Here is a 12,907-nt window from a genome sequence, read left to right as displayed (position 1 = left end):
CTACAATAAATTCTGCTTTTATTTACACATGGATAGTGTCAATTGAAAGTTTCCTTTTAATTCCAGTATCTTTGTTGCACATATATATTTAAAATATTTTCTTTATGTTTTTTAGGACTTTCTATGTCTTTCCCCACTGGAGCTTATGAAGATGACTGGCCTTAGTTATCAAGGTGTCCGCGAACTTTTGTGTGTGGTCAGCAGGGCCTGTGCCCCACGGATGCAAACGGTATGTATATATTTTAGAATTATGATTTTATTTTTATTTTGAAACGATTCTGTATCTCATTTAAAATCTTTGGGGCAATGAGGCAAAAGCAAAAATAGAGATGAGCACCTCAAAAATACCAACCCTCACAGCATAGAGTTAGCCCTCTAACATTACTCTTGTAAAATTCTTTGGATTTGAATCCTGTCTTAAATATTGGCTTAGACTTAGTTCATTCCCTCACAAAGCTTTTTTTGTTAATTTATTTATTCAGTAATTTATTCCTTCAACCAATATTTATCGAGTGCCAGCCATGGATCTGTCAGGCACTGGGGATATTATAGTGAAGATGACTGATAAAGTTCCTGCCCTCATGTAGCTTACAGTCTAGTGGGAACAGTCAGACAGTAAACAAATAATTATACAAATGATTAGTTAATTGTAGTAATGATGAGTCCTATCAAAGAAAAGTACAAAGAGCTTAGAAACTGAATAACAGGGACGTTACTTAGTTTAGGGGTCTTTAGGAAGGGCTCCCTCAAGGAAGCGATACTTCAGCTCAAACCTGAAGGATGAATAGGAGAGAGATGGACAACGGTGTTGGGAAGGGAGGGAGCAGGGAAGAGTTTGCAGGCACTGTGACTGGGAAATGCAAAGCCCCTGAGAAGAGCAGGAGAATGGTGCTTGTATGGTAGGAAAGTCAGGCCAGTGTGAATGAACGTAGTGGCAAGGAAGAGAGTGGCAAGAGATGAAGTTGGAGAAGCAAGCAGGGGTCAGGTCACTGGGGCCTGCAGACCATGTTAAGGATTTTGGACTTTATTCTGAAAGCAATGACACATCATCAAAGGGAGTAATCTAATATGTATTTTTAAAAACTCAGTCTTTAAACATAGACAAGTGATTGAAAAGGAACAAGAAAATATTTGTGAAGACTAGTTAGGTATCTATGACTGTATTACAGACAGATTGTGACATGGACTATTAGTGTGGTACTGATGCCGATGGTATAATGTCAGTTATCGTGAGAGATACTTAGGAGGTAGAATGAATAGGATTCAGTGATGATTTGGCTGTGGGTGGTGGTGAGGTACAGGAAAGTGTCAGAGATGGTTCCTAGATTTTGCTTTGAAAGATTGGGTGGTACCATTTCCTGAGATGAGGAATATTGGAAGAGGATCAGGTTTGAGGGAGGCAGGTCATGAATTTGATAGTTCCTGTCGAATTTTTGGTGCTTGTGAAACATTGAGTAGAGATGTGAAGTAGGCAGTTAAATATGTGGACTTTGAGCTTGAAGGAGAGGTCTGCACTAGAAGCGTGCATTGGGGAGTCATCGGTGTGAACATGGTAGTCAAAGCCGTGCAAATGGGTGAGAGATTGCCTAGAAGGTACGTACAGTAAGAATGTAAGTGTGCCCAAGACCAAGTCCCGAATCCAGCCAACATTTCAAGATCAGATTAGACAACGATGAGTCTAAGAAGCAGCCTCCAAGGTAGAAGAAAACTGGTGGTGTGTCATATCGCAGTGTCCCTCTTTGTCTCACTTATGTACACACTATTATTTCTGAAGTCTTGTTCTGTTAGTTCATTTTAGTAGTTTTTTGAGTCACAAGATCTATTATTCTAGTAGTTACATTTATAGTTGCAAAGGAAGTACTTTAATATTGACAGATTGGGCTGCCTTTATATGTCTGTAAAGTGTCCCCATGCCCACCTATGTTGCCTGATAGATTGTAGGCAATATTTAGGTATTTCTAAATCAGATGAAAGGCACACACCTTTTACTGTAGCTTTTCTAGTTATTTTATGTGCCTGAATGTAGCCTTTAAAAAACTCTGTGGCAATCCATGGTTTAACTGATCTAAGAACTCAATCGGTGAGATTAGACAAGAGTGGGCACATTTATGGCTCATACGTATTAATATACTGGTCTTCCTACGTCCTCACAGGAGCAGAAGAGCCTTGGATTTGAGACCTAGACTTATTAAATTGTAAACTTTAGGTGGGTAGAAACTAGGTCTGTTTGGGTTACCACTCTATTCCCAGAGCTTATAGTATATGGCATGCAGCTGGCAATTAATTCATATTTTTTGAATGAAGGAAGGAATGAAAGATTTCAGTTCTGTGACTTGACTTCAGTTTTGGGCAACTTAATATAATAGTAGTAATTTTTAATGTTAGAGATTGCAGAGAGGCAAGTGTTTTTACACATTGCTGGTGGATATGTAATCACGTTAACCACATCTGCAAAGACCCTTTTTCCAAATAAGGTAATATTCACAGGTTCCAAGGATTTGATGTGGCTGTCTTTTGGGAGGCCATTTCTTAGTCTACCCCATCCACCTTCAAGCTGTTCTTCGCAAAGCCACCTCGGTTTGAAATGGTAGCCTGGCCGTGTCCCTCCCTGTTGCTCTCCGCCTACACCCCACGCTTCAGCAACGCTCTTCCTGATTAGGCCCCTGCTTATTTCTCCAGCCTCATTGCTTGCCACACCACGACCTCGCGCCTTCCTTCAGACGTTCTAAATGAACTCTTTTTGTTTTTTGTAGTTTTTGTGAGTTTCCATTTCCTTTCTTTCTTGCTTCTTGACCTTTCTTCGTACATTCCTGTCTCTTTGGCAGGAACATGCATATTCCCGTTGCCTGTCTAACAGTCATTTCAGGTTTTAGCTCAGACATCCAGATGTCCCTTGAAGCCTTCCTATATCACAAAATCCAGATCAGGTATTCTCTCTCCAGGTCTCCACTTGCCCTATCACAGTATCTCTTATTTAAGTGTATGGTAATTGCTTAGTTTCTAGTCCTAATTGCATAGTCCCTAGTTGGCTATAAGAATTGTGGGGCAGGGGCTCTGTCTTTTATATCACAGCCCCCAAATCTAGCACAGTCCCCAGCACAGAGTAAATAGTTGTTGAATAAATAAATAGTAGAAGAAAAAAAAGGGGATTGGGGTTCCAACTGCTAGAATTTGAGTTTGGAGTTGACTTATGTTTTTGAATAAATATGGAGGTTGAAAATAACTTAATCTCTTCTTTGTTCAGGCTTATGAGATAAAGACACAGAGGTCTGCTGCTCTATCACCAGCATTTTTATCTACAACCCTCTCTGCTTTAGATGAAGCCCTGCGTGGTGGTGTAGCTTGTGGATCCCTCACAGAGGTAAAAAAGAAACTTTCCAAACCTTCTTCCATTGACTTAGAACCTTCAGAGCCAGGGGAAAAAGGTTAATTAAAAACATAAATTATTTTGGGAATATTCATCTAAATTAAATTATAAGTACCTCAAGGGCATGGTTCTCCACTCAGTCCCTAGTACAATACTAGTACAGTACATCAAAAGGAAGATGGTCCAAAAAAATCCCTGCTGACTGACTGAAATCTGCTTGGGTTGCTGTTTCTTTGAATTGAAAGTGATGAATATTATGAAATAATATGAAACAATTTGGGGGAATTAGAAAAGGATCACTACTTAGTGTATTAGGAAGGAAAATTTGAAATTTTATTAACATGTGGGCAAATTATAGTATTAAACTGAAGTGAGCTATTTTCACTGCCTGTTAAAGATAAAATTTGGTTCTAGGAAGTAATAGGTTGTTGTATTAGTTATATATTGTTGCATAACAAATTACCCCCAAACTAAGTGGCTTAAACAACAATAAACATTGATTTCCATTTCTTTGGGAGTGGCTTAGCTCAGTGATATTGGCGAAGGATGCGAGGGGGCAGGTTGGTGCTGGTTGTTGGCGGGAGGTCACCATTCCTCCCCAGAGGGCTCTCCACAGGTTGCTTGAGTCTCCTCATGACACGATGTCTGACTCCCTCAGGCAAGATGGAAATGGCTATTCCTTTGATGATTTAGCTTTGGAAGTTATACACCATCACTTCTGCCACTTTCTCTTCTTTAGAAGCGGGTAATTAAGTCCAGCCCACATTCAAGGAAAGGGAAATTAGACTCTACCTTTTGAAAGAAGTGTCAAGAATTTGAGGATATTTTAAAACCACAACAGTTCTTTTCCTTGAAAACTGCATTCATGTGCTTACTGGTCCTCATGTGGTGACTCCATAGACTATGTTTACCAGTACACTCCTGAGGGACTTCTTGCCTGAGAGTTCTAGGGCAATAGATGCTTGAAACAAACTTTTAACAAGAGTAGACGCTTATATTCTGATAGGCATAAATTTAACTGTAGATATTTTCCCTTGAAAATAGGGGACCTGTTTTAGATAGTATACATTATTTTATTTCCGGTCTTCCAAGAAAGATTTTTTTTTATAAATTAAAAAAATTTTTTTATTTATTTTATTTTTGGCTGTATTGGGTCTTCGTTGCTACGTGCGGGCTTTTCTCTGGTTGTGGCAAGTGGGAGCTACTTTTCATTGCAGTGCACAGGCTTCTCATTGCGGTGGCTTCTCTTGTTGTGGAGCACGGGCTCTAGGCATGCGGGCTTCAGTAGTTGTGGCACACGGGCTCAGTAGTTGTGGGTCGCGGACTGAGCAGTTGTGGCTCATGGGTCCTAGAGTGCAGGTGCAGTAGTTGTGGCACATGGGCTTAGTTGCTCTGTGGCATATGGGATCTTCCTGGACCAGGGCTCGAACCTGTGTCCCCAGAATTGGCAGGCAGATTCTTAACCACTGCGCCACCAGGGAAGCCCACCAAGAAAGATTTAAAAATGTGTGTGTGCTATGCCTAGTAGATGCCTATTTGATAGTAGGTAAATGAACGAAAGAGTGAATTAACCTTTAATAGAAATTAGAACGTGCTGTTGCAGGGCACTGCCACCAGATGGTGCCAGAATCCTATCTTACATAATATTTTTGTGATCTAGTTGGACCTTTGTTGAAATAGGTTTATTTACAAAAAAAAAAAAAGAAAGAGGCTTTATAGTAATTGTGATCAACATTTATAAACTTACTTATTTAAATAGAAAAACTTCGGAAAGATTAACCAACAAATACTTCTTTATTTTTTAAGTTTTGGAATAGTTTTCAATACTTTTTCCTGTAGCTTTTATCAATTCTTTCTGAATCCAAGAGATAGTTACAAGCCATTAGGTGTTTTTTCATCATCTGATTGGCTGACATGGAATATAAATATCCTGATTGCTTATAAGAGGCAAGTTCTCTACTTTCTGTTTCAGCTACAGGTAGCCTCTGCAGTCTTTTAGGGATTTTTCAGCTGAGTACAGGGAGTATTTGTTGACCTTGGATTAAAAACAAAAATTTAATATCTATCTTATGTATACAAGATTAAATACATCCTGCATGTGTAAGTTATGAACATTTATGAGCCTGTGACCCAATATAAAACAGAGAACAATACCAAAATCATTGAAACCAACTGTGGGCTCCTCCCTGATCCCATCTTTGGCCTTCTGTTGGGAGGTAACTTCCATCCTGAATTTCCACCATTGCTATACATTTTTTAAAAAATTGAAGTATAGTTGATTTACAATATTATATAGTGTCAGGTGTACAGCATAATGATTCTACCATTGCTATACTTTTTTTCCCCAATGGTTACCAATACCTATAGTTTTCCTTTATCACCCATATACATAGGAAATGTAGCATTTTATTTAGTTTTGCTTATTTTTGAGCTCTATTACACTATATATTGGTGATTAAATCATATCATATCTCTTCTATGAATTGATCTTTCCACTTAATATTATTTTCTAAGATTTATCCATGTTGCAAGTAGCAAGAGTATAATTCACTTTCACTGCTGTGTCATACTCCATTTTGAAAACATGGCCACAGTTTATTTATCTGTTCTCCTGTGAGTGAACATTTGGGTTGTTTCCAAATATTAGCAGTTTGCTGCTAACGTAAACAAGTCCTGTGAAAACTGTTGTACATGTCTCCTGGATCACATGTACAGGTATTTCTCTAGGGCAGAGATTGGCAAACTACTGCCCAGTGATCAAATCTGGACAGCTGCCTGTTTTTTATAAATAAAGTTTTATTGTAACACAACTATGTTCATTTGTTTACATTTTGTCTGTGGCTGTTTTTGAGATACAAGGCAAAGTTACGTTAGTTGTGACAGAGACCTCATGGTTTGCAAAGCCTAAAATATTTACTAGCTGGCTCCTGTCTAGGGGATCTACCTTGGAGTGATTTGCTGGTTATTATAGAGTATGCACATAGGTAGCATTGCAGAATCAGGACAAATTGTTTTCCAGAGTGGTTGTGTCTGTTTACATTCCTAAGAGCAATGTGCACGAATACCTCTTGCTCCATGTCTTCTTGCCTTGGTATTATCTGACATCTCAGTTTCTGCCCATCTTTGTGATCTTAGTTTTCATTTTCCTGATTACTAATGAGCTGGAATATCTTTTTATAAATCATTCGGCTATTTAAAAAAATAATTTTATTTTATTTTTTTATACAGCAGGTTCTTATTAGTCATCAATTTTATACACATCAGTGTATACATGTCAATCCCAGTCTCCCAATTCATCACACCACGATCCCCACCCCCCGCCACTTTCCCCCCTTGGTGTCCATACGTTTGTTCTCTACATCTGTGTCTCTATTTCTGCCCCGCAAACCAGTTTATCTGTACCATTTTTCTAGGTTCCTTATATATGTGTTAATATACGATATTTGTTTTTCTCTTTCTGACTTACTTCACTCTGTATGACAGTCTCTAGATCCATCCACGTCTCTACAAATGACCCAATTTCGTTCCTTTTTATGGCTGAGTAATATTCCATTGTATATATGTACCACATCTTCTTTATCCATTCGTCTGTTGATGGGCATTTAGGTTGCTTCCATGACCTGGCTATTGTAAATAGTGCTGCAATGAACATTGGGGTGCATGTGTCTTTTTGAATTATGGTTTTCTCTGGGTATATGCCCAGTAGTGGGATTGCTGGGTCATATGGTAATTCTATATTTAGTTTTTTAGAGAACCTCCATACTGTTCTCCATAGTGGCTGTATCAATTTACATTCCCACGAACAGTGTAAGAGGGTTCCCTTTTCTCCACACCCTCTCCATCATTTGTTGTTTGTAGATTTTCTGATGATGCACATTTTAACTGGTGTGAGGTGATAAATCATTGCAGTTTTGATTTTCATTTCTCTAATGATTAGTGATGTTGAGCAGCTTTTCATGTGCTTCTTGGCCATCTATATGTCTTCTTTGGATAAATGTCTGTTTAGGTCTTCTGCCCATTTTTGGCTTGGGTTGTTTGTTTTTTAATATTGAGCTGCATGAGCTGTTTATATATTTTGGAGATTAATCCTTTGTCCATTGATTCGTTTGCAAATATTTTCTCCCATTCTGAGGGTTGTCTTTTTGTCTTCTTTGTAGTTTCCTTTGCTTTGCAAAAGCTTTTAAGTTTCATTAGGTCCCATTTGTTTATTTTTGTTTTTATTTCCATTACTCTAGGAGATGGATCAAAAAAAATCTTGCTGTGATTTATGTCAAAGAGTGTTCTTCCTATGTTTTCCTCTAAGAGTTTTATAGTGCCCAGCTTTACATTTAGGTCTTTAATCCATTTTGAGTTTTATTTTTGTGTATGGTGTTAGGGAGTGCTCTAATTTCATTCTTTTACATGTAGCTGTCCAGTTTTCCCAGCACCACTTATTGAAAAGACTGTCTTTTCTCCATTGTATATCCTTGCCTCCTTTGTCATAGATTAGTTGACTATAGGTGCGTGGGTTTATCTCTGGGCTTTCTATCCTGTTTCATTGATCTGTATTTCTGTTTTTGCACCAGTACCATGTTGTCTTGATTCCTGTAGCTTTATAGTATGTCTGAAGTCAGGAAGTCTCATTCCTCCAGCTCCGTTTTTTTCCCTCAAGACTGCTTTGGCTATTTGGGGTCTTTTGTGTCTCCATACAAATTTTTAGATTTTTTGTTCTAGTTCTGTAAAAAATGCCACTGGTAATTTGATAGGGATTGCATTGAAACTGTAGATTACTTTGGGTAGTACATCATTTTCACAAGTTTGATTCTTCCAATCCAAGAGCATGGTATGTCTCTCCATCTTTTTATGTCATCTTTGATTTCTTTCATCAGTGTCTTATATTTTTCTGAGTACAGGTCTTTTACCTCCTTAGGTAGCTTTATTCCTAGGTATTTTATTCTTTTTGTTGCAGTGGTAAATGGGAGTGTATCCTTAATTTCTCTATCTGATTTTTCGTTGTTAGTGTATAGGAATGCAAGAGATTTCTGTGCATTAATTTTGTATCCTGCAACTTTACCAGATGCATTGATTAGCTCTAGTAGTTTCCTGGTGGCATCTTTAGGATTCTCTATGTATAGTATCATGTCATCTGCAAAGAGTGACAGTTTTACTTCTTCTTTTCCAATTTGTATTCCTTTTATTTCTTTTTCTTCTCTGATTGCCGTGGCTAGGACTTCCAAAACTATGTTGAATAATAGTGGTGAGAGTGGACATCCTTGTCTTGTTCCTGATCTTAGAGGAAATGCTTTCAGTTTTTCACCACTGAGAATGATGTTTGCTGTGGGTTTGTCATATATGGTCTTTATTATTTTGAGGTAGGTTCCCTCTATATCCACTTCCTGGAGAGCTTTTATCATAAATGGGTGTTGAATTTTGTGGAAAGCTTTTTCTGCATCTACTGAGATGATCATATGGTTTTTAGTCTTCAATTTGTTAATATGGTGTATCACATTGATTGATTTGCGTATATTGAAGAATCCTTGCATCCCTGGGATAAATCCCACTTCATCATGGTGTATGATCCTATTAATGTGTTGTTGGATTCTGTTTGCTAGTATTTTGTTGAGGATTATTGCATCTATATTCATCAGTGATATTGGTCTGTAATTTTCTTTTTTTGTAGTATCTTTGTCTGTTTTTGGTATGGGTGGTGGTGGTCTCATAAAATGAGTTTGGGAGTGTTCCTTCCTCTTCAGTTTTTTGGAAGAGTTTGAGAAGGATGTGTGTTAGCTCTCTCTGAATGTTTAATAGAATTCACCTGTGAAGCCATCTGGTCCTGGACTTCGTTTGTTGGAAGATTTTTTTAATCAGTTTCAATTTCATTACTTGTGATTGGTCTGTTCATGTTTTCTATTTCTTCCTGGTTCAGTCTTGGAAGGTTATACCTTTCTAAGAATTTGTCCATTTCTTCCAGGTTGTCCATTTTATTGCAATAGAGTTGTTTGTAGTAGTTTCTTAGGATGCTTTGTATTTCTGTGGTGTCTTTTGTAACTTCTCCTTTTTCATTTCTAATTTTATTGATTTGAATCCTCTCCGTCTCCCTCTTTTCCTTTTTCTTTTTTTTTTTTTTTCTTTTGAGGTATGCAGGCGTCTCACTGTTGTGGCCTCTCCCATTGTGGAGCACAGGCTCCAGACGCACAGGTTCAGCGGCCATGGCTCACGGGCCCAGCCACTCCACAGCATGTGGGATCTTCCTGGACCGGGGCACAAACCCGCATCCCCTGCATCGGCAGGTGGACTCTCAATCACTGCGCCACTAGGGAAGCCCTCCCTCTTTTTCTTGATGAGTCTGGCTAGTGGTTTATCAATTTTGTTTATCTTCTCAAAGAACCAGCTTTTAGTTTTATTGATGTTTGCTATTGTTTTCTTTGTTTCTATTTCAGTTATTTCTGCTCTGATCTTTATGATTTATTTCCTTCCGCTAACTTTGGGTTTTGTTTGTTCTTCTTTAATTCCTTTAGGTGTAAGTTTAGATTGCTTATTTGAGATTTTTCTTACTTCTTGAGGTAGGTTTGTATTGCTAAAAATTTACCTCTTACAACTGCTTTTGCTGCATCCCATAGGTTTTGGATCATCGTGTTTTTGTTGTCATTCATCTCTAGGTATTTTTTGATTTCCTCTTTGATTTCTTGGTTATTTAGTAACATATTTTTTATCCTCCATGTGTTTGTGTTTTTTATGTTTTTTTCCCTGTAATTGCTTTCTAATCTCATAGTTTTATGGTCAGAAAAGATACTTCATATGATTTCAATTTTCTTAAATATACTGAGGCTTGATTTGTGACCCAAGATGTGATCAATCCTAGAGAATGTTCCGTGTGCACTTGAGATGAAAGTGTAATCTGCTGTTTCTGGATGGAATGTCCTATAAATATCAATTAAATCGAAGGCCTGAACCAAGATAGCAGAGTAGAAGGATGTGCTCTCACCCCCTCTTGTGAGAACACCAGAATCACAGCTAGCTTCTGGACAATCATCGACAGGAAGACACTGGAACTCACCAGAAAAGATACCCCACATCCAAAGACAAAGGAGAAGCCATAGTGAGACGGTAGGAAGGGCGCAATCACAACAAAGTGAAATCCCATAACTGCTGGGTGGGTGACTCACAGACTGGAGAATACTTATACCACAGAAGTCCACCCACTGGAGTGAAGGTTCTGAGCCACACGCTAGGCTTCCCAACCTGGGGGTCTGGCAATAGGAGGAGGAATTCCTAGAGAATCAGCCTTTGAAGTCTAGTGGGATTTGATTGCAGGACTTCGACAGGACTGGGGGAAACAGAGACTCCACTGTTGGAGGGCACACACAAAGTAGTGGGCACATCAGGACCCAGGGGGAAGGAGCAGTGAACCCAGGGGAGACTGAACCAGACTTGCTAGTGTTGGAGGGTTTCCTGCAGAGGCAGGGGGTGGCTGTGGCTCACTGCAGGGACAAGGACACCGGCAGCAGAAATTCTGGGAAGTACTCCTGGACGTGAGCCCTCGCAGAGTCCTCCATTAGCCCCACCAAAGAGCCCAGGTAGGCTCCAGTTTTGGGTTGCCTCAGGCCAAACAACCAACAGGTGGGAAACCCAGCCCCACACATCAGCCGTCAAGCGGATTAAAGTTTTACTGAGCTCTGCCCACCAGAGCAGCACCCAGCTCTACCCACCACCAGTCCCTCCCATCAGGAAACCTGCATAAGCTTCTTAAATAGCCTCATCCACCAGAGGGGAGACAGCAGAAGCAAGAAGAACTACAATCCTGCAGCCTGTGGAACAAAAACCACATTCACAGAAAGACAAGATGAAAAGGCAGAGGGCTATGTACCAGATAAAGGAACAAGATAACACCCCAGAAAAACAACTAAATGAAGTGGAGATAGGCAATCTTCCAGAAAAAGAATTAAGAATAATGATAGTGAAGATGATCCAGGACCTCGGAAAAACAATGGAGGCAAAGATCGAGAAGATGAAAGAAATGTTTAACAAAGACCTAGAAGAATTAAAGAACAAACAGAGAGATGAACAATACAATGACTGAAATGAAAACTACACTAGAAGGAATCAATAGCAGAATAACTGAGGCAGAAGAACGGATAAGTGACCTGGAAGACAGAATGGTGGAATTCACTGCTGCAGAATAGAATAAAGAAAAAAGAATGAAAAGAAATGAAGACAGCCTAAGAGACCTCTGGGACAACATTAAACTCAACAACATTTGCATTATACAGGTGCAAGAAGGAGAAGAGAGAGAGAAAGGACCTGAGAAACTATTTGAAAATATTATAGTCGAAAATTTCCCTAACATGGGAAAGGAAATAGCCACCCAAGTCCAGTAAGTGCAGTGAGTCCCATACAGGATAAACCCAAGGAGAAACATGCCAAGACACATAGTAATCAAATTAGCAAAAACTAAAGACAAAGAAAAATTATTGAAAGCTGCAAGGGAAAAATGACAAATAATATACAAGGTAACTCCCATAAGGTTAACAGCTGATTTCTCAGCAGAAACTCTACAAGCCAGAAAGGAGTGTCATGATATACTTAAAGTGATGAAAGGGAAGAACATACAACCAAGATTACTCTACCTGGCAAGGATCTCATTCAGAATTGATGGAGAAATCAAGAGCTTTAGAGACAAGCAAAAGCTAAGAGAATTCAGCACCACCAAACCAGCTCTACAACAAATGCTAAAGGAACTTCTCTAAGTGGGAAACACAAGAGAAGAAAAGGACCTACAATAACAAACCCAAAATAATTAAGAAAATGGTAATACGAACATACATATCAATAATTACCTTAAACGTGAATGGATTAAATGCTGCAACCAAAAGACACAGGCTTGCTGAATGGGTACAAAAAGAACACCCATCTATATGCTGTCTAGAAGAGACCCACTTCAGACCTAGGGACACATACAGACTGAAAGTGAGTGGATGGAAAAAGATATTCCATGCAAATGGAAATCAAAAGAAAGGTGGAGTAGCAGTACCCATATCAGATAAAATAGACTTTAAAATAAAGAATGTTACAAGAGACAAGGAAGGACACAACATAATGAGCAAGGGATCAATCCAAGAAGAAGATATAACAATTATAAATATGTGTGCACCCAACACAGGAGCACCTCAATACATAAGGCAACTGCTAACAGCTGTAAAAGATGAATTCGACAGTAACACAATAATAGTGGGGGACATCAACACCTCACACCCAATGGACAGGTCGTCTAAAATGAAAATAAATAAGGAAACAGAAGCTTTAAATGACACAATAGACCAGATAGATTTAATTGATATTTATAGGACATTCCATCCAAAAACAGCAGATTTACACTTTCTTATCAAGTGCGCACAGAACATTCTCCAGGATAGATCACATCTTGGGTCACAATTCAAGCCTCAGTAAATTTAAGAAAATTGAAATCATATCAAGCATCTTTTCTGACCACAATGCTATGAGATTAGAAATGAATTACAGGGGAAAAAACTTAAAAAACACAAACACATAGAGGCTAAACAG

General features: G+C 38.8%; 1 protein-coding gene across 5 annotated transcripts in view; it reads left to right on the top strand.

Moving 5' to 3' along the window:
- Nucleotides 1–12,907, top strand: part of RAD51B (RAD51 paralog B) — a 657,748-nt gene that overhangs the window by 8,693 nt on the left and 636,148 nt on the right. For all 5 annotated transcript variants that reach the window (XM_060098040.1, XM_060098036.1, XM_060098037.1 and 2 more), the window contains exons 3-4: nt 116–229; nt 3,245–3,361. In XM_060098040.1, coding sequence (XP_059954023.1) covers nt 116–229; nt 3,245–3,361 — 231 coding nt within the window. The remainder of the gene's footprint in view (nt 1–115; nt 230–3,244; nt 3,362–12,907) is intronic.

The sequence above is a fragment of the Mesoplodon densirostris genome, chromosome 4, assembly GCF_025265405.1.
Source record: "Mesoplodon densirostris isolate mMesDen1 chromosome 4, mMesDen1 primary haplotype, whole genome shotgun sequence".
NCBI lineage: Eukaryota > Metazoa > Chordata > Mammalia > Artiodactyla > Ziphiidae > Mesoplodon > Mesoplodon densirostris.
Note: the sequence above shows the minus strand (reverse complement) of the source record. Positions and strands in the feature narration are given on the sequence as shown.